Here is a 21,829-nt window from a genome sequence, read left to right on the forward strand (position 1 = left end):
GAGATAGTGATGCGCTTTTGTAAGCCAGTCATAGCTCATGTCACGTGATCCCGCCAGCTGATGACAGCGGATATTGAGGCCACAAAACACGTGATGAAGTCAGCTAATAGCAGCACCACTGTTAAGTAGGGCAGATACACAGAAAGGAGAAGTTAATGTTTTAAATTAATATACATAGTGTTGCTACAAGAAAAGAAAAGCTTTCACATATAATGTTGAGATATCTTAAAATGTAACACACACAAAAAATATCACACAAATGTGCCAGTAATATTTTTAGGCGAGTCCAGTGACTTGTCCACAAAAGTTTTCTACAAATAAATTAGCTACCACAGAGGAGAGAGAGCTTCCCGTAGCACTACATCAATTCGCTCATAATAACGACATGAATGTCTGATGTTCTGGGCTCGAAATATTTCTAAATGACTCGTCATCAAATGCTCTGTGATTTAAGAAATTCATCGTACATTCTTGCACATAGTTCAACTTGCGCAAAAGGAAAGTTACTTTGAAAGTAACACTTTTCAAACCATCATTCGCAATATTTTCCCGCAACCTGTTAGAAATAGGCTCATTTCAATAGTCGTCAGAGAGCACCAGATACAAAACACCAGAAGATCTTACATTATGTCATAAAAGAAAAAAAGACATCAGAGGATACTCCAAGAGCATTGGAATTTCGTGAAGCATACTAAAATGGCACATTTAAAGTGCATACTTCAAGAGCACATTTGTATGTCCAGATTCCAAATGAAATAGGCCTCGACCTGATATTAAGCTTTTCAGTTGGGTTGCGGGATGTAAATTTTCTTGGAGTACCAGTACTGTATTAACTCATTTTTGATTCTTTATTATGGCATAATGCCATACGTGCTAGAAGATGAAAACATGCACTTGAAATGCAGCGTGCAGTTGAAATTAGCCAATAGTGTTGAACTAAACACTTTGTTTCGAACACATTGACTGCCACAGCGTAAAAGAATAATAAAAACCAAATTTATTTAGCAAACCGACAAAAACAACTTCATTGTTCTACAAGGCGATGAATGCATGGCTGTCAGAAAAGTGGAAATAAAATAAAATCTGAAACTAATAACGTATATTAGGCTTCCGTAATTATGTGAATGTATTTTAATTCACTTGATAGCTTCCTGCCACAGAAATCCATTTTGTTTTCTTTTGACATGAGAGCAGTAAACGAAGAGGAAACAGCAAAATCACTAAATGTAAACAAGGGTCACGTGGAGACTACACACTTCCCCACTATAGCTCAGACTGCTCTGTGCATCAGCCTCGGATCTACGATATTTCAGAACTGGGGCAATACTAAGATAGTGCCCCCCCCCCCCTCCCTCGAGCGTTAGAGATATGGTGTTAAAAATTTGAAAAAAAATCGAATTTTCAAAAATATGTTCATTTTGTAGTGCACATCTTTCTGAAGAGTGTGATACATAAAACATATATATGTTCGAGGAACGTAAGACATGTTATTTGGTCTTAAGTGTGCCAGAGTGCAGTGCCACGCCACTTCACACAGCATTCTTCCATCGCACGTCACTGTATTTCGCTCCGTGGAATTGAAACATGTATATTATGTACTGGATGCCATCAAACCATATTCAGGACAGTGGAAATTAAAATGTCCTGTGGTGCCTCTCCTGCTCCCAGTTGCCCGGTTTGACATCTTGCCCCTCCCTTTTTTTTTTAAAAAAAAAAAAAAAAGAACTCGCAATTAATATTGGATGGTATTATTTGCAATCGGGAGAGCAAGAACCCTTCAGAAAATTTGCACCCTTTATTGCCTGTTAGTTAATAATTTCCTGTTTTACGTGACATAAAATTAAATATAGGATACATAAAACGAGTAAAGGCCAGAGACAAGCAATACAGTACACATTTCTTCAATCCTTAGCTCCTAGCATTATTTTCCCTCTAATCTTGCTACAGCTTTACATGGCGTGATATCCTTTCTGTGAAAGAATCTGTTACCTCGTCAAACGTTTTGCTACATGAAAAATCGAAGTATTGCTGTTTAATACTGCGTAAGCTGTTACTACAAATAGTACTCAAGACTGGTGTGGTTTCTTGATCTGATTACATCTATTTTCTCACTGTCTGCTAGATAAAACAAAATAGGCCTTTCTAAAACTGCATTGTAACGCACACCAAATAAATGAGACTGTTTTGGCACAAATGGTCATTTTTATATCACGACAGAATATAATTCATGAAAGCCTCTTAGGCCTACTACAAGCAAAAAGCTTGATGTTAGAAAATAGTTTCACATTTCATTCATACGCTATAGTTTCTCGAGCACGAGATCGAAAATTAATAGTTCGAGATTTTTATATAAATTTGAAATCTTCATATTCTTCCCTAATTTGTGTGATGTCCCCGTTTCTTCTCTTTCCTCGTTCTAACAAACAATCTTGTCATGACTAATTCTGGAACTATTCCTCCCTTTGTCAAAACTTATTCGCTGGTTAACTTCACTAACCCTGGCAGAATCACCAGTTTAGCTATACCTGATTATTCTCCGGTTAGGCGTTGTTATGTTCATACAAACCATTTTCCGCACTACTTCCAGAACAGAACTTACGCGGCTGCTAGACGAGGACTGTACTTACTAGTGTAGCGATTTGGCCAAAAATTTGACAAAATTTCATTTGCCTGGATACACCGAAGGGATAATACATAATCTATCTTGCCCGTTATTCCTGTTAGTCGTTTATTTCCACTCTCGTAGTCTGAAACCATGGATTTCCCTAGTAATTATAACAAAGCCGATCATTCGCAAACCCAATCAACCACATAATCAAACAGCAGTTGGCGACCGTAGGACCAAACTGCTGATGTCATCGGTCCCTAGGCTTACACACTACTTAATCTAACTTAACTAACTTATGCTAAGGACAACACATACACATATGTCCGAGAGAGGCTTCGAACCTCCGACGGGGGCGGCCGCGCGAATCGTGACAAGTCGCGGCTACACCACGCGGCTAATGATTCATTCAGAAATCAACTTACAGAGTGTGTTCAGAAACCAACACGGATGCGCATCAGAATCATATGAGTAATCGATAGACTGTCCGACCGGTTGACTGTGCGATCTAACGCACGGCTTTCCGGGCGGGAAGGAGTGCCTGGTCCCCAGCACAAATCCGCCAGGTGGATGTGTGTCCAGGTCCAGTGAACCAGCCAGTCTGTGGATGGTTTTTAGGCGGTTTTCCATCTGCCTCAGCGAATGCGGGCTAGTTCCCCTTATTCCGCCTCAGTTACACTATGTCAGCAATTGCTGCGCAAACAAGTTCTCCATGTACGCGCACACCACCATTACTCTACCACGCAAACATAGGGGTTACACTCGTCTGGTGTGAGACATTCCCTGGGGAGGCCACCAGGGGCCGAACCGCACAATAACCCTGGGTTCGGTGTGGGGCGGCGGAGGGGTGAAGTGGACTGCGGTAGTCGTCATGGGGTTGTGGACCATTGCGGCTGCGGCGGGTACGGAGCCTCATCATCGTTTCTAGGTCTCCGGTTAACATACAATACAATACATACAATCGATAGACCAACGTGCACTGGATGCTACGTGCTTTGTGAAAGGTTTTTTCTCCTCCAGAATATGATTTTGGTGCCCCCCCCCCCCCCCTCCCTCATAGATCCAGCCCCGCTGCGCATGCGTGAATCTGGCATCTTGGATGCGGCAGTAAAATTTTTCCTGGTTGCATCTAGCTGCTTGCTGCGACTGCTTACACAGCCATACTTCTGTAGCCAGAAACGGGAGAAGGTACTACACATGCGCGACTCAACTGTGCATGTACTTCAGCCCACTCGTAACTGCTAAAACGAATCTAATGTAAACAGTTGTGACGTCACACTCATCGGAGGCAATTTGTTGTTATGAAGCATTGTACAGTCTTCCTAAAGCCTTTGACACATTTTGCTGTTGGCAAACCCTTGTTTTCTAGCACTGTGTTTAGTTGTTGTATATAGTACATTTCCTTTGCAATTATGGTTTATTTTCATTTTGTTTTCTTGTTCACGTTTTATTGTTGCAGTATTATTCTGCAGTAGCGGGACTCAGTAATATCCTTTGTTAGAGTATTGATTCTTACCAGTCAAAATTACACGAATTTAATTGAAAACTAAAACAATGAAAAATTCCCGGAATTCTAAAAAATTCCCGGGATTTTCCCGGTTCTCTCCCAGATGAAAAAATTCCCGGATTTTTCTAGGATCTCCCGGTTGTCCCAGGTTGTATACACCCTGGATCCCTTACTCAGAGATAAACACATTTTGCCTCGCACAGGTCAATGACAGGCAGAACCGACTGTCAAGTGCTGCGAGTGCTAAATGAGTGAATGTGATAGTAGTCTGGGCACAGCCATTGGTCAGTGAACATATCACAGTTGGAATGGCGGGACAAAGTATCCTGTGATTCAGTACTGGCTGAAAGTGTCCCCACAGCTACGGGTTGACCCTCAGTAAAACACCATACAGAATTGCAACCAGTAACATTACTGACCACTGTTCAACATTTTACAGTGTGTCAAATATTCATGTTCATGACAATCGTGATGGCCACTGGTTGGAGTGCAGTGAGGATTGTGTGTGTTAACCATTGTTATAGTGTGTGACAGTTTATAAAAGTACTAACCTGTGATGAGATTAACTGTAATCAGAAATGTAAGACGAAAGTAGTGTCTGCCTCAAATCGTGTCTAATCAAAATATATCACTCAAATAGTGTAAAATATCTTGGCATCGGTTATTGAAAAAAATCCTTTTCATTCTGTTTAACACTGCTGAGGAGCAGCATCCTAATTAGAAACAATTCCCACAGCAACTAAACCCAATTAGCACTTATGTATTAGGTCACATCCACATCAAAATTAAATTTAGGTTGAAATTTAATCAGGAGTGTTTCAAGCTGTAATCACATAATGGAGCAAGTGAACAAACTGTCGATTCTGCTTTTGTATGTGGAGGAGATGAGGTCTAGACAGGAAATACACCAGAATTTGAAAGTTACATTAGTCAAATCAGTGGAACTGGCTAACATGCAGCTTCATGGCGACTGCAGGGAGCACTATTTATAGCATGTGAGATGTTCCCAATGCTTCCTGTTAGGGCATGGTGCCCCATGTGCAGAATCAGCATTGGTAGACTGTTTTACGTGCCTCTATTATGACTATACTGCTAGGCAGTGTACAGAATCTAGGTAGTGGATGACGAGGCACAGAGTATTAGTTGTTATTTTGTCATTGGAAGTGTGTGACTAGTTTGAACTAATTGTGTGTTGTACCTTATTGTGTGTGGGTAGTAAAGATTCTATGACTGCATAGTTTGGGACACAGGGTTTTGTACAGCAGGATGCAATGCAGGTTTCACTTAATGAAGTGGAATGGTCAAGAGTAGACATGACAGAGTTACAGAGGTGAATCATTGTTACGGATGAGCAGTTACCATTAGCCGGTCAGTCTGATCTTCAGATAGCTTCAGATAGCTCATTAGAGACTAGACACAAGTTTGGATAGGATAAGGATGGGAAAGGAAATGAGCACTAGTCTTTCCAAATGAAACATACCAACATTTGCTTTAATCAATTTAGGGGTACTACAGGAAACCTAGGTCTGCATGACCAGTCAGGTCTGAATCTACTAATCCTGAATGGGAGTCCAGAGTCTTATCCACTGTGTCGCACTGCTCAATCTCAGAGAATATGTACTGTTAAGAGAACATTTTTTCTGTTCTACGTTTCACTGAGGGAACTGGATATCCATGCTACATTTCATAAGCCTAAATTAAATGATGTACAATAAATGCTCAGGGGTGGAACCTGATTGTTTCATCTCAATACCCCACTTACATCCTCTCTTACCTTTAGATTTAGGTGTACAGTTTCAGCATATTTGCAATCCAGGTGTCTCAGCCAAGAGTCTGTTCTCTATATGCAAAATGATCCCTCATCACTATGACTCCAGTCATTAAAACCTGCAACATATTGCAACACTCCCCCTCCCCCACACACAAACTCACATTCATTCTCCTCTAATAGGACATTTGTGATTCCTTGATGTGTCAGAATGTGTCCTATCAACTGATCTCTTCTTTTAATCAAGTTGGGCCACATATTTCTTGTCTCCCAGTTTTTGTTCAGTGCCTATTCATTAATCATGTGATCTACACATCTAATCTTCCCCATTCTTCTGTAGCGCGACATTTCAAAATCCTCTATTTTCTTCATGTATAAACTGTTTGTTATCCATGTTTCACTTCCATATATGGTTGTACTCCAGGCAAATACTTTCAGGAAAGACTTCCTAACACTCAGATCTATATACGATGTTAAGAAATGTCTCTTCTTCAGAAATGTTTTTCTTGCCATTGACAGTCTACATTTTATATCCTCTCTACTTCAGCCATCAGTTACTTTGCTGCCCAAATAGCACAACTAATCTACTACTTTCATAGTCTCATTTCCTAATCTGATTCCCTCAGCATCACCTGATTTAATTTGACTGCATTCCATTATCTTTGTTTTTGCTTTTCTTGATGTTCATCTTACATCCTTGTTTCAAGACACTGTCTACTGCATTCAACTGAGCTTCCAAACCCTCTGCTGTCACTGATAGAATTACAAATTTTTCTTTGGTTTCCTTTACTGCATTCCCAGTGTACAGACTGAGTAACATTGGGGATAGGCTACAACCCTGTCTCACTTCCTTGTCCACCACTGCTTCCCTTTCATGTACCTCAACTCTTGTAACTGCCACCTGATTTCTGTGAAAGTTATAAATAGCCTTTCACTCCCTGTATTTTACCCCTGCTACAACAGAATTTCAAAGAGTGTTCCAATTAACCATTTCAAAAGCCTTCTCCAAGTCTACAAGTGCCATAAATGTAAATCTGCCTTCCTTTAACCGATAATTCAAGAGAAGTTGTAGGGTCAGCATTGCCTTGGGTGTTCCTGCATTTCTTCAGAATCTAAATTGATCTTCCCTGAGATTTGCTTCTACTAGTTTCTCCATTCTTCTTTAAAGAATTTGTGTTAGTATTTTGTAACCACGACTTATTAAACTGACAGTTCGGTAATAAATCACACTTGTCAGTACATGCTTTTTTTCGGAACTGGACTTATTATTTTCTTCTCCCATCCTTACCTGGCCAAATTGCCACTGATGGCCATCTTGTCTTTGCCTCCAAAAGCTTGTGATTTTGTATCTTTCAACACTGCGAGAACAAAATACAAAACAAAAACCGCATGTAACAACATTTGACATTTTAGTTAGCATGACATCTTACTTTCGTATTAGCAACAATGTAGGAAAAAAAGTATTGCTACTTACATTAAGTTGCAGACAGGTAAAATTAAAACACACTTAAGCAAAGCTTTCAGCCATAGCCTTCACCAGCAAAAGAGAAACAAAAAAATACACACCATTCATACACACAAGCAAGCATACCCCACACACAAAAGACTGCTCAGGCCGGAATGCTGTAGCAATCTATCTTTTCCTACAGTGTTGATATTCCTTTGTGGAGTTTCCATTGTTAGCATTAGCAGCTTATTTGTCTAAGGTCCACTTTAAAATGAAAATCCTACTTATTAGTTGTACTTTCTTTCATGAATTGTAAGAGTGTCTCTCAGAATGAAGCAGCTGAAAGAATCAACCAGTCATTATCATACATGAAGTTTCACTTTTGAAAATGCAATCACAAGTACACAGAGATAATTTTAATTAAAATAATTATTTGAGTATTCTGTGGCAGCAGCATGGAATTTTTGACTCCAATATCAGATAAAAAATCAGATACTGTTACTTACCAATGGGTCTAAATTTTGCAGCAGTCTTAAATATCAACAGGATATTTTCTGAGAATTGCCCATTTTCTTCATATATCACTGACATTAAGGAGTTAAGAGCCTCTTGACTGAAGATTGTGTGTGGGCAAGAATTCACAAGTTCCTGCCAGAAATATGAGAAGTATGCTGTTAGATAAAAAAATAAAGAGAATTTTACAGTCAAGCCAGAACTGCTTATGTACTCCTTTTTTACAGCTGATCATGAAAACTTGGAGTAAAATATGATTTTCTTTTTAAAATTCAACAAAAGGCATTTACAGATGAAGTTTACTATCATAAACAGATACAAATTAAGATATGAATGTGTCTGAAAACTCATAAATTGAGGATACAGCTACACATACATAGCTGGGAACACACAAAAAATAGGTTTATAATATGGGAAGGTAACTCTGAAACCAGGTTCAGAGGACAGCACGATGCTGACCAGCTGTGGCGTCATCCTCTGCCATAGGGTGTCACACAGACACAGTATGGAGGAACATGGGGCCAGCACACAGTTCTCATGACTGTTGTCGGCTTTCCAAACTTTGGGTTCACTACTTCTTAATCAAATAGCTCCTCAATCAGCGTCATGACTGGTCCCTGTTCCAGTCCTCCCACCAAGGAATGTTCCTTGGCAACATCGGCAATTGAGTCCGGGGCGTCTGCACAGCCATCAGCCACGTTGACCAGTTAGCTAAAGTGCCAGACAATGTTTGGCATAGAATTACACATTTTTTGTGTTTGTGTGTTCCATATTTATTCCTTTTCATCTTTGTCAGAAGCTATTACATATTCCATTATTGCAGTAAATGGTTTGCCTCTTTTAACTATTTAGAATTGCCATGACGCCCTTATTTTCTGTGCTTGTGCAAAAACTGAGCATTGTAAACCAAAAAAAGAAAAAAAAAAAAAAAAAACATCCTAACAATCATAGATGAAGCTCCCTCTTGCCATGATACATAAAAACTTGTCTATGGCACTTTTGAAGAGAGAGCTTATGGAATACTTGATCCACAACTACGAGAATAACAAGTGGGCTTTAGGAAGGGAAGGTCTTCCACAGAACAAATACTAAATCTAAAGAATACAAATGAGGATAATCAGAAACTTGAAATATGTGATAACTCTTACGGTTTTAAAAAGGCCTATGACTCAACTGATAGAAATGCATTCATCAACAATACAATACAATACAATACAACATCGTAAAGGAATTTTGACTCAATAGTAAAACAACAGAAATAGTTAAAGGAACTTTAACAAACACAACATCTAAAGTAAAAACCTATCAAAATCTTTTCAAATCAAATCAGGATGGTTTGTTAGCTCCGCATTTCAACTGTGTATTACAGAAGGTAGTGACAAAATGGAGGAAATCTATCCATACTAAAGGTGTTCAACTAGGAAGAAACCCAAATACAATCACCACAGACTGTCTAGCTTTTGCTGATGATGCAGCATTAATTACCAACTCATTGGATAGTGCCAAGAAACAAATCACAGAACTACAGAAATAAGCAGGAAACATAGGACTAACAATTACATTTGAAAAAACACAGTTCATGACAATTATCAAAGATGTCTGCCCCCCCCCCCCCCCCAAAAAAAAAAAGAAACTTAAAATTCATAACAGAATACCCAAAACAAACTGTTTTAAAAACCAGGAACTACAGACTCACTCAAATGACTGAGTGCTTTCTGCAGAAGAGACTGCTTTTGTTGAATTTCAAGGTCTGTGAAGCAAATAGAGACATCTAAATTCAGCATCCCAAAAGGAAATGCTCACTCCTATACTCCTTAGAATCTACACTAATAAATAGTGATGCCCACTTAAGTAACTACACTGATCACACCACATTTAATATGCAAGTGTGTAGAATAATATTAAGCAACACCATTAGCTGTTACTAGAAATGATTGCACTTTTAGTACCATCCTCCTTGGGATATTTTTGTTAATGTTTGTGACATCCTGTAAGTTATAGTATGCTTCTGACATGACAAATAAATTCTGCAAACAAATAAGCACTTGACAGATCATTTATTTTATATGTATGTATACACCACTCCATACGAATGTTCTTTCCATAACTGTTTAGTTTACAACCAGGATTTTCTAATGTAGTTCTAGTAATATGTCTCCAAGTTGACAGGGTTTTCATTAAAAAAGATGGATAGAAAATGATGAAAATACAACACATACCTGTACAAAGAGCAATGAATCCTTTATTTTACTGCAGATCTCAGCATCAAGCCCATTTTCAGAAAAAACTGCGTCTGCAATGCATTTTATCAGCATCTGTAAAAACAAAATGAATTAATTGTGGAGCTCACAGCTCAGTGCAAGCCTCCCTAACTGACAACACACAGGCAGCTGGCACATCTAGTTAGTATTGGACCACTGTAACAGATTTACTTTTTCTGCATGATTTAATTGTTTTTCATTAGTAGGTGTAGAAGTGTCAAAGAATTATCTTCATTATTGTTATCAGATGTGTACATGATGAATGGAATGTGAATTGTGTAGTTAACTAACTAAACATGTTAACGCACATGCTAACATGCAAATTTAGGTGTGAAAAACTTTAGTAGTTTGTCCCACAGGAGGACGACATACTTAGTAACTATTAAAACTAGGGCCAACTAGCAAAGGTTGGAGAAATAGAAAATACGCCAAAAGTTATCGCAAACCATGCAACTTCATAATATTCTAAACAGAAATCTTGGGATAGGTACAGGGAATAAGAGTGGGAGGGAGAGGGAGAGGGAGAGGGAGAGGGAGAGGGAGAGGGAGAGGGAGAGGGAGAGGGAGAGGGAGAGGGAGAGGGAGAGGGAGAGGGAGAGGGAGAGGGAGAGGGAGAGAGAGGAAGGGTAAGGAGAGGGAGGGTAAGGAAAGGGAGGCTAAGGAAAGAGATTTGAAGGAAAGGGAGGGTAAGAAGGAAGGGGAGGGTGAGGAAATGGATTGGAAGGAAAGGGACTGGAAGGAAAGGGATTGGAAGGAAATGGAGGGTGAGGAAAGGGATTCGGAGAGGGGAGTGTCCCGGAGAGGGGAGAGTCCCCAAGAGGGGGGTGCCCCCGAGGGGAGGGGGAACGGGACGAAGGGGACCTGAGAGGGGTGGGCCACGAGAGGGGTGGGCCACGAGGAGAGTTGGCCATGAGGAGGGTGCGGTTGGATACGAGGAGGGTGGGGTGGAACACGAGGATGGTGGAGTGGAACACGAGGAGGGTGGGATGGGCCACGAGGATGCTGGGGTGGGCCACAAGGATGCTGGGGTGGGCCACGAGATGGGTGGGGTGGGCCACGAGATGGGTGGGGTGGGCCACGAGATGGGTGGGGTGGGCCACAAGGAGGGTGGGGTGGGCCACGAGATGGCTGGTGTAAGCCACGAGGAGGGTGGAGTGGGCCATGAGGAGGGTGGGGTAGGCCACGAGGAGTGGGGGCCATGAGGAGCGGGGGGCACAAGGAGCGGGGGCCACGAGAGGGTGGACCACGACGAGAGGGTGGACCACGACGAGAGGGTGGGCCATGAACGGGTGGGCCAGACGGCGCACCAGAGGGGGTGCAAGAGGGGGGCACGAGAGGGGGCGCAGAGGGGATGGCAGGGCGCGTGGAGGGAGGGGCCGGGGTGGGGAGGGGAGGGAGGGGCCTGAGAAGGGAGGCGAGGGGACTGGGAGGAGAGGCGAGGGGTTTGGGACGGGAGGGGAGGCGTGGGGTATGGGAGGGGAGGGGAGGTGAGGAGCCTGGGAGGGGAGGGGAGGGAGGAGCCAGGGAGTGGAGGAGAGGGATCGTGAAGGGGAGGGGAGGGAGGGGCCGGGGAGGGGAGGGGTGAGGCGTCAGGGAGGGGAGGAGAGAGAGGGTATGAGGAGGAAGGAGCTGGGGAGGGGAGAGGAATTGCTGAGGAGGGGAGGGAAGGAGGCCAGAGTGGGGATAGGAGGGTCAGGGGGAGGGGTGTATCCGGTTAGGGGCTAGGGGAGGGTCAGGTGAGGGGAGGGGACGGAAAGGGCCAGTGTGGGGAAGGGCCGGTGAAGGAAGGGGCCAGCGAGGGGAGAGGCCGGTGTGGGGAAAGGCCAGTGTGGGGAGGGTCCAGCGTGGGTAGGGGCCTGCGAGGGGTGGAGCCGGCGTGGGGAAGGGAGGGGCCGTCGAAAGGAGGGGTTGGGCCCCAGAGGGGGGCCGCCTAGGGAGAGGAGCGGCCGCCGAGGGGAGGAGGGAGCGGCCGGCGAGGGGAGGAGGGAGGGGCGTGCGAGGGGTGTGGCCGGCGATGGGAGGGGAGTAACCAGCAAGGGAGGGGAGGGTCTGGGGAGGGGAGCAGCTGGCGAGGGGAGGGGAGAGAAGGTGCTGAGGCGGGGAGGGAAGGAGGCCAGCGAGAGATAAGAGGGTCAGATGGAGGGGAGGGTCCAGGGAGGGTCCGGCGAGCCTAGGGGAGGGTCAGGCAAAGCGAGGCGACAGGAGAATCCGGGGAGGGGAGGGGCCGGCGAGGGAAGGCGCCACCGAGGGGAGGCGCTGCCGAGGGGAGGCGCCGCCGAGTGGAGGCGCCGCCGAGGGGAGGCGCCGCCGAGGGGAGGCGCCGCCGAGGGGAGGCGCCGCCGAGGGGAGGCACTGCCGATGGGAGGGGAGGGGAGGGGCCACTGCGGGCGTGGTGTGGGCCGCATCGATGGGGGCAGGGGCCGCCGTGGGGGGGTGTGGGTGTGGGCCACGGTGGCGGCGTAGGGGCCAGTGCGGGGGGTGGAGAAGTCCGCCATGGTGGGGGAGGGGCAGAAACGTTGGGGGGGAGGGGCAGCCGCGGTAATGAGAGGGGCAGCCAAGGGGATGGGGAGCGGCCGCAGACGGGAGGGAGGGGCCTGCAAGGGAGGGGAGTGACCACCGAAGGACAGGGAGCGGGCGGCGTGGGGAGGGGCCAGTTAGGTGATGGGCCGGTTAGGTGAGGGGCCGGCAAGGGGAGGGGCCTTCGAGTGGGGGGGCCAGCAGTGCTGGTATAGGACACGGCTGTTTTCACAGGTGGCCTGGTCTTTGACAGTACAGGATAAGCCTGTGACAGCACTGGAAATGGAATTGCTGGGTGGGTGGGTGGATGGGGCAGGTCTTTCACCTGCGTCCTACACGGGGATATGATTCCTGTTGCAAGAGGTTGGGATTGGTAGGGGCATAGGGATGGACTAGGATGTTGTGGAGATTGGTTTGGTGACAGAACACAAACTTAGGAAGGATGGGAAGGATCTTGGGTTGGATGTGTCTCATTTCAGGGGATGATGATAGGTAATCGAAACCTGGCAAAGGATGTGTTTCGATGGTTCCAGTCTGGGATGGTATTGAGTGATACAGGGGGCACTCCTTTGTAGCTGGTTCTTGGGGTGGTGGGAGGATTGAATGTGTGATGGGAAATGGCACAGAAGATCTGTTTGCAGACTATGTCTGTGACGGCTCTGGTGAGACCATCATACTGAGGAAGGGAATTCTTGTCACTGCAGATGCACTGTCCCCGGGTGGCTATGCTGTATGGGTGGGTCTTTTTTTGTGTAGAACTGATGACAGCTGTCTAAATGCAGGTGCTGTTGGTGGTTGGTGGATTTAATGCGGACAGAGGGGTGGTTGGAGCCATCAGAGAGGAGGAAGTCAACATTGAGGAAGGTGGCACACTTAGCCAAGGAGGGCCAGGTGATGCAGATGGGAGAGAAGATGTTGAGGTTGTGAAGAAATGAAGAATGGGTGTCTTCGCCCCAAGTCCATATCATGAAGATGTCATCAATGAACCCTGCACCAGAATAGGGTTTGGCATTTTGGGAAGCTAGGTAGGTCTCCTCCAGTTGGTTCATGAATAGGTTGGCATAGGGGAGTGCCATGTTTGTGCCCATTGCTGTGCGAGGGATATGGTTGTATTGCTTCCCTCCAAACACGTAGTAGTTATGGCTGGTTGTTTGAGTGGCTGGTCGGTTTAAGGATTAACCTACAAGGTCATCAGTACCTCCTACCCGGTACAGGCAAGGCAGCAAAACCATGCACCAAAGAAGGACTTAGTGAGTGAAACTCAAGGAAAGAAAACCCCAAGATAAAGGAATAAGGAAGAAAAAAAGGGGGAAAGAAGGGAGGCAAGAGAGATTCTTTGTCCAGGGAGTAGCTGGAGGCCCTCAAAGGGGACATACCTCCCACCACTTATCAGAGGCACCTCTCCCAACAATACACACCAAAGAGTAGTGACACGGACAGGGTGAGAGAACAGAAGAAGATCACCAAATGTCACAGAACACGTGAGAAAGGGAAGAAGAGCAAACAAACGTGTAGGGCAAGAGGTGGGTCAGACCACCAGGTCCAGATAGCGATTGTCTGGTCCGGGTAGAGGAGACAATGGGCCATTCTGCCAACCCCTATAAGGGACAAGGCCTTAGAGAGAGTGATAAAAACCCCCTTCATGAATAAACTGTAAAACCATGTTAGCCCCTAAGGCATCATCTGCTAACACTACGGGTAGCGAGTCACGAAGACTAAGAGTCTGCCACAGGTAGGCTACGTCAGGAGTGTCCAGCAAAATGTGAGCCATCACCAAATGGGCACCACAATGACAATGGGCCAGATCCTTGTGACATACCAGGTGTACCGGTATGAAATGAGCGTTTTTTTTTTTTTTTTTTGTGTGTGTGTGAAAATGAAACACTAATTTTGAATTGAAAAGTAAAACCATTTTATTCAAAGTATTGACAATTGCTTTCTATGGATTTTGACCACCTTTCTGGCAATTTGTGGACACCACACCAATAGAAATCTTCGTGTTTTGAAGCAAACCAATCAGACACCCAATTTTCGACTTCTTTGTAGAAATTGAAGTGTTCTTCAGCCAATGCATATCCTACTGATGAAAACAAATGGTAATCGGAAGGGGCCAGGTCTGGTGAATACAGCGGGTGGGGTAGCAGCTCCCAGCCAAGTGTTTTGATTGTATCCTGAACCAGTTTTGCTTTGTGTGCAGGTGCATTGTCGTGTAAAAAAATTACTCTGCCATATCCTCTGGCCCATTCTGGTCTTTTTTCGATCAATGCATAGTTCAAATTGATCATTTGTTGTCTGTAGCAATTAGTATTCACAGTTTCACCAGGTTTTAAAAGCTCATGATACACCACACCTTTCTGATCCCACCAAACACAGAGCATTGTCTTCTAGCCGAATCGATCTGGTTTTGCAGTCGATGTTGATGGTTGTCCCAGATTAACCCAGGTTTTTTCCCATTTAGGATTCTTAAAATAAATCCATTTTTCATCACCAGTAACAATCGATGCAAAACTGATTTTCTTTCATGTCTTTGAAGCAAAATTTGACAAATGGTTTTTCGGTTTTCCATCTGTCTTTCATTCAATTCATGTGGCACCCATTTTCCACACTTTTGGTTCTTTCCCATAGCTTTCAAACGGTCAGCAATTGTTTGTTGTGCAACATTTAGCATTGCTGCCATTTGCTTCTGACTCAAAGTATCATCTTCATCCAATATTGCTTGCTATTCGGCGTCTTCGAACTTTTTTGGTGGTCTTCCACGTTCTTCATTTCTTACATCGAAATCATTAATTCTGCACTGTTGAAACCATCTTTTGCATGTTGCTTCTGATAGAGCATGATCACCATATGCCTCGACAAGCATTTGATGCCACTCTGCAGCACTTTTTTTCAAATGAAAACAAAAAATTAATGCTTCGCAAATCATCACTTTCTGGTACAAAATTCGACATTGTTAGCATGATGAAAACATATGATGATGTTTGTTCCATGACTTGATGTATACTAAATATCTTTGACAGATGTCATACCAACCAAACAAAAAAAAATTAAGGCTCGTCCACAACAAATGTTCCCTATCGACACATTTGTATCTTAACACTCATTTCATACTGGTACACGTGGTAGGAGATGACCATGAGTCAGTCAAGTAGGGCCAACGTGAAATCAGAAAAGGACGATGGAGTCCTCATGGAAGTCTTGCATGGAGGACATTCACTAATTCATGGTCTCCTTTATCACCCGTAGTTTGTTCTGTGAAGTCAGAGTATGCCATTTTGCATTCCAAAGCCTTAGAACTTGACAGCGTAATACTGATCAGAGGTCCAGTGAAAGAATACCAATCTCAAGAGGCGGCTTGCCAACAGCCAATTTGACCAGCCTGCTCTTTACCCAGGATCCTAACGTGACCCAGTATCCAGACAATGACCACCAGGTGTCCACATCGTTTAAGGTCAAAAAGGGATTCCTGGATAGTCAGAACCAAGGGATGGCAAAGATAACACTGGTCAAGAGCCTATAAGCTGCTCAAGGAGTCACTACAGACCTTGAAGGACTCACCGGTGCAAGAAATGATATGCTGAAGAGCAAGAGAGATGGCTACCAACTCCGCAGTGAAAACACTGCAACCATCCAGCAAGAAGCAGAGGTCACTGCATCCTGCATGAACATATGCAAAGCCACTGAGTCATTAGTAGAGTCTAATTCTGAATGTCAAAATGCACTGACAATGGAGAAGAATTGGCGGCAGAGGACCTCAGGTGGAGCCAAATCTTTCGGACCTTGTGATAGGTCAAGATGGAGCTGTTAACAGGCGAAGCACCACAGAGGTGTACATGAGTATGTCCAGAGAATACGTGGTAGAGGGGAAAGCTGGAGTTTTGAAAAAAGGGAAAAGATGCGTATGGCAATCATAACCCAAGACCTGGACCAGCTTTATGGCAGGTGGAACTCTGTATCTGCAAAGAGAAGATGCTAGTTTGAGTGATCTGGGGAGCAGCAGATGCATGACACATAAGTGATAAGTTGTTGTTGCCACAGAACCCACAACAGTGGGAACCCTGCATCTGCTAGGAGTCTGATCACAGGGCTCGTCCAAAAGGCACTAGTTGCCAGCTATACCCCACAATGGTGTATCGGGGTGTATCGGGTCCAGCATCTGCAACTTAGAAGCTGATGTCAAGCCGTACGCGACACCCCTCATAATCTAGGTGGGACCGGACCAACACCTTATAGAGCAGTAGCAGAATAGAGATGCCTGTGTCCCAGTTGGTATTGCTGGGGTATCAAAGAGCACTGATTGAGGTGTGACCAACACGTCTGCTTTAGTTGATGAAGATGGGGAAGTCATGTCAACCAGGCATCAAAGACCAATCCCAAAAAATGATGAGAGTCCATCACATTTAGGGGCTGGCCATCAGGGTACAGATCCAGATGACGATGAGCTGTACGGCAACAACAGAAATGTGTAATGCAGGTCTTGATAGCCAAAAATTAGCTGTCATGAGTAAGAGCCCAGGATTGCACTCTATGTATTGCTCACTGCTGTCTGTGTTCAGCAATGCTCAACAAAAAGGAACAAAATTAAATACAAAAGTCATCAGCATACACAGAGGGCACCACCACAGGTCCCACAGCTGCCACCAGACCATTGATAGCCAGTAAAAAATGAGAGGGACACTCAAAACAGAACTATGCTGCACCCCGTTCTCCTGCATATGGGAGGTGCTACAGGAGGCACCAATCTGCACCTGAAAACTGAAATATGAAAGAAAGTTCTGGATAAAAATCTGGAGCAGATCACAGGGCAAAAGCCGTTCAGATAGTAGACTCCTAGTGGACTAAATTATCTGCAGTATAGAGGCCTCAGTGAAAACCACCCTGGGTTGAAGCTAAAAGGTCTCAGGATTCAAGGATACAATACAGTCATCGACTCCATACACTCAAGTAACTTGCAGAGGGCTTGATTAAACTGATCAGATGACAGCTGTCAATCTGATGAGAAGCAGATTACCAATTTCAAAACTAGAATAATGAAACTTTTCGCCACTGGAGAGGAAATTTCCCCTTGCTCCAGAGACAGCTGAAAAGGGCAAATATATGACATTGGCTAGCGACAGATAAGTGTTGAAGAATTTGGTTGTGCACACAGGGTTTAGTCAAGGATCCATGCCAGGGCAGAGAGCCAGGGTACTGGTGAATTCCCACTCGCTAGAGTCGTTATAAGACTCTAGGCAACGGGCAACAAAAGATAAAGGAAGTTGTTCCAGACGGTGTTTGAGAAAACGGAACGCAGGCATACAGTGGACCAAAAATGAGGCCTCGGAAAAATTTCAAGCAAAACAATCAGTAATAGAGACCAGGCTCGTGAGGATAACACCATTCAGTAAAATCCCTTGTAAGCTTATAGGAAGATGGCAATCAAAAATGCGCATGATATTTGCCCATACATGCAAAGAGGGAGTATGTGGCACTATAGCAGTGACATATTGTTCCCAGCAAATCTGTTTCTGGCATTTAATTAGATAATGGGCCCGAGCATGAAGCTGTTTAAAGGAGGTGGTCAAGAGATGAATGCTGTTTATGGCATTCAAGGGCACGACAGTGGTCTTTAATAGCTGCAGCAATTTCGAGGGCCCATCACGGGACAGTCTTCTGTCCGAGAAATCTTAAGTAACAGGGTATTGCTGAAGTACCTGCTGAAAGGATGGCATCAGTCAAACTCTGTAGAAACTCATCAATCTCACTGTGTGGTGGAGTGGATGGGATGGCAGCCAAGGAAAAGGCATCCACATTGATAAAGGCCCGTCTGGAAGGGCAGCCAGGCATGGGATTCTGAAGAAAAGGTAAGACAATCGAAAAATAACCGCTGTCACACAAATCATCATGAACGCCAAATTAATAGAGGGAAAGAATTCAGGGCTACAAATGGAAAGATCAATGGCCGAGAACGTGCCGTGTAAAAACACTAAAGTGTGTGGGAGCTCCAGTGTTGAGGAAGCAGAGTTCATGCCCCACCTGCAGGTCTTCAACAATCCTTTTCCAGACAGTAGTTGCAGTACTGCACCACAAAGGGTTATGGTGTCAAAATCCCCAAGGAGAAGGAAGTGAGGAAGGAACTGTTTAAGGAGGGCAAAAAGAGGAAGAATCATAGGAGGTGGGTCTTGGGAGGGGGGGGGGGGGGGGGTAGATAAAGATTGTATATTGTTACTGCATATCTAAATGGACCCAAACAGCCACTGCTCCCAGTGAGGTTGGAAGATGAATCCAGGAACTAATTATGTCTGTATGGACCAACATACAGACACCACCAGAGGTTTACAATGGGGTGACCCCATTCTGACGGAAGGCTTGGGAACCATAAATAGTTGGTGAATGAGTGTCCTCGAAATGAGAATGCTGCAATATAACACAAGCTACAGAACAGAGAGAAAGAGGAGATGGCAATTCTGAAAGGCAATGATAGTATACATTAAAGTTCCATTGGAGGGGAGAGCACAAGAGAACAGTTGGTCACGGACAGGAAAAAGTGTCCACTGTGCCAAGTCACCCCCATGAAGCATGGACCGTGCCATTGGTGGGGAGGCTTGCGTGTCTCAGCGATACAGATGGGTGTACCGTAGATGCAACCACAATGGAGGGGTATCTGTTGAGAGGCCAGACAAACATGTGGTTCCTCAAGAGGGGCAGCAGCCTTTTTAGTAGTTGCAGGGGCAAAAGTCTGGATGATTGACTGATCTGGCCTTGTAACACTAACCAAAACGGCCTTGCTGTGCTGGTACTACGAACAGCTGAAAGCAAGGGGAAACTACGGCTGTAATTCTTGCCGAGGGCATGCAGCTTTACTGTATGGTTAAATGATGATGGCGTCCTCTTGGGTAAAATATTCCGGAGGTAAAAGAGTCCCCCATCCGGATCTCCGGGCGGGGACTACTCAAGAGGATGTCGTTATCAGGAGAAAGAAAACTGGTATTCTACGGATCGGAGCGTGGAATGTCAGATCCCTTAATCGGGCAAGTAGGTTAGAAAATTTAAAAAGGGAAATGGATAGGTTAAAGTTATATAGTGGGAATTACTGAATTTCGGTGGCAGGAGGAACAAGACTTTTGGTCAAGTGAATATAGGGTTATAAACACAAAATCAAATAGGGGTAATGCAGGAGTAGGTTTAATAATGAATAGGCTAAAAAAATAGGAGTGCGGGTAAGCTACTACAACAGCATAGTGAACGCACTATTGTGGCCAAGATAGACACGAAGCCCATGCCTACTACAGTAGTACAAGTTTATATGCCAACTAGCTCTGCAGATAATGAAGAAAGTGATTAAATGTATGATGAGATAAAAGAAATTATTCAGGTAGTGAAGGGAGATGAAAATTTAATAGTCATGGGTGACTGGAATTCGAGAGTAGGAAAAGGGAGAGAAGGAAACATAGTAGGTGAATATGGATTGGGGCTAAGAAATGAAAGAGGAAGCCACACAGAGCATAACTTAATCATAGCTAACACTTGGTTCAAGAATCATGAAAGAAGGTTGTATACATGGAAGAATCCTGGAGACACTAGAAGGTATCAGATAGATTATATAATGGCAAGACAGAGATTTAGGAACCAGGTTTTAAATTAAAGACATTTCCAGGGGCAGATGTGGACTCTGACCACAATCTATTGGTTATGAACCGTAGGTTAAAACTGAAGAAACTGCAAAAAGGTGGGAATTTAAGGAGATGGAACCTGGATAAACTGACTAAACCAGAGGTTGTACAGAGTTTCAGGGAGAGCATAAGGGAACAATTGACAGGAATGGGGGAAAGAAATACAATAGAAGAAGAATGGGTAGCTCTGAAGGATGAAGGAGTGAAGGCAGCAGAGAATCAAGTAGGTAAAAAGACGAGGGCTAGTAGAAATCCTTGGGTAACAGAAGAAATACTGAATTTAATTGATGAAAGGAGAAAATTTAAAAATGCAGTAAATGAAGCAGGCAAAAAGGAATACAAATGTCTCAAAAATGAGATCGACAGGAAGTGCAAAATGGCTAAGCAGGGATGGCTAGAGGACAAATGTAAGGATGTAGAGGCTTATCTCACTAGGGGTAAGATAGATACTGCCTACAGGAAAATTAAAGAGACCTTTGGAGAAAAGAGAACCACTTGTATGAATATCAAGAGCTCAGATGGAAACCCAGTTCTAAGCAAAGAAGGGAAAGCAGAAAGGTGGAAGGAGTATATAGAGGGTCTATATAAGGGCAATGCACTTGAGGACAATATTATGGAAATGGAAGAGGATGTAGATGAAGATGAAATGGGAGATACGATACTGCGTGAAGAGTTTGACAGAGCACTGAAAGACCTGGGTCGAAACAAGGCCCCGGGAGTAGACAACATTCCATTGGAACTACTGACGGCTTCGGGAGAGCCAGTCCTGACAAAACTCTACCATCTGGTGAGCAAGATGTATGAGACAGGCGAAATACCCTCAGACTTCAAGAAGAATATAATAATTCCAATCCCAAAGAAAGCTGGTGTTGACAGATGTGAAAATTACCGAACAATCAGTTTAATAAGTCACAGCTGCAAAATACTAACACGAATTCTTTGCAGACGAATGGAAAAACTAGTAGAAGCCGACCTCGGGGAAGATCAGTTTGGATTCCGTAGAAATGTTGGAAAACGTGAGGCAATACTGACCCTACGACTTATCTTAGAAAATAGATTAAGGAAAGGCAAACCTACATTTCTAGCAATTGTAGACTTAGAGAAAGCTTTTGACAATGTTGACTGGAATACTCTCTTTCAAATTCTAAAGGTGGCAGGGGTAAAACACAAGGAGCGAAAGGCTATTTACAATCTGTACAGAAACCAGATGGCAGCTATAAGAGTCTAGGGGCATGAAAGGGAAGCAGCGGTTGGGAAGGGAGTGAGACAGGGTTGTAGCCTGACCCCGATGTTATTCAATCTGTATATTGAGCAAGCAGTAAAGGAAACAAAAGAAAAATTCGGAGTAGGTATTAAAATCCATGGAGAAGAAATAAAAACGTTGAGGTTCACCGATGACATTGTAATTCTGTCAGAGACAGCAAAGGACTTGGAAGACCAGTTGAAGGAAATGGACAGCGTCTTGAAAGGAGGATATAAGATGAACATTAACAGAAGCAAAACGAGGATAATGGAATGTAGTAGAATTAAGTCGGGTGATGTTGAGGGTGTTAGATTAGGAA

At 44.2% G+C, this 21,829-nt stretch overlaps 1 protein-coding gene across 1 annotated transcript in view; it reads right to left on the reverse strand.

The window, feature by feature from the left end:
* Positions 1-21,829, reverse strand: part of LOC126456397 (uncharacterized) — a 438,969-nt gene that overhangs the window by 219,407 nt on the left and 197,733 nt on the right. Inside the window, exons 11-12 of the mRNA XM_050092153.1 lie at positions 10,060-10,155; positions 7,834-7,975 (exon numbers count right to left, since the gene is read on the reverse strand). Coding sequence (XP_049948110.1) covers positions 7,834-7,975; positions 10,060-10,155 — 238 coding nt within the window. The remainder of the gene's footprint in view (positions 1-7,833; positions 7,976-10,059; positions 10,156-21,829) is intronic.

This window comes from Schistocerca serialis, chromosome 1 (genome assembly GCF_023864345.2).
Source record: "Schistocerca serialis cubense isolate TAMUIC-IGC-003099 chromosome 1, iqSchSeri2.2, whole genome shotgun sequence".
In the NCBI taxonomy this organism is placed as follows: domain Eukaryota; kingdom Metazoa; phylum Arthropoda; class Insecta; order Orthoptera; family Acrididae; genus Schistocerca; species Schistocerca serialis.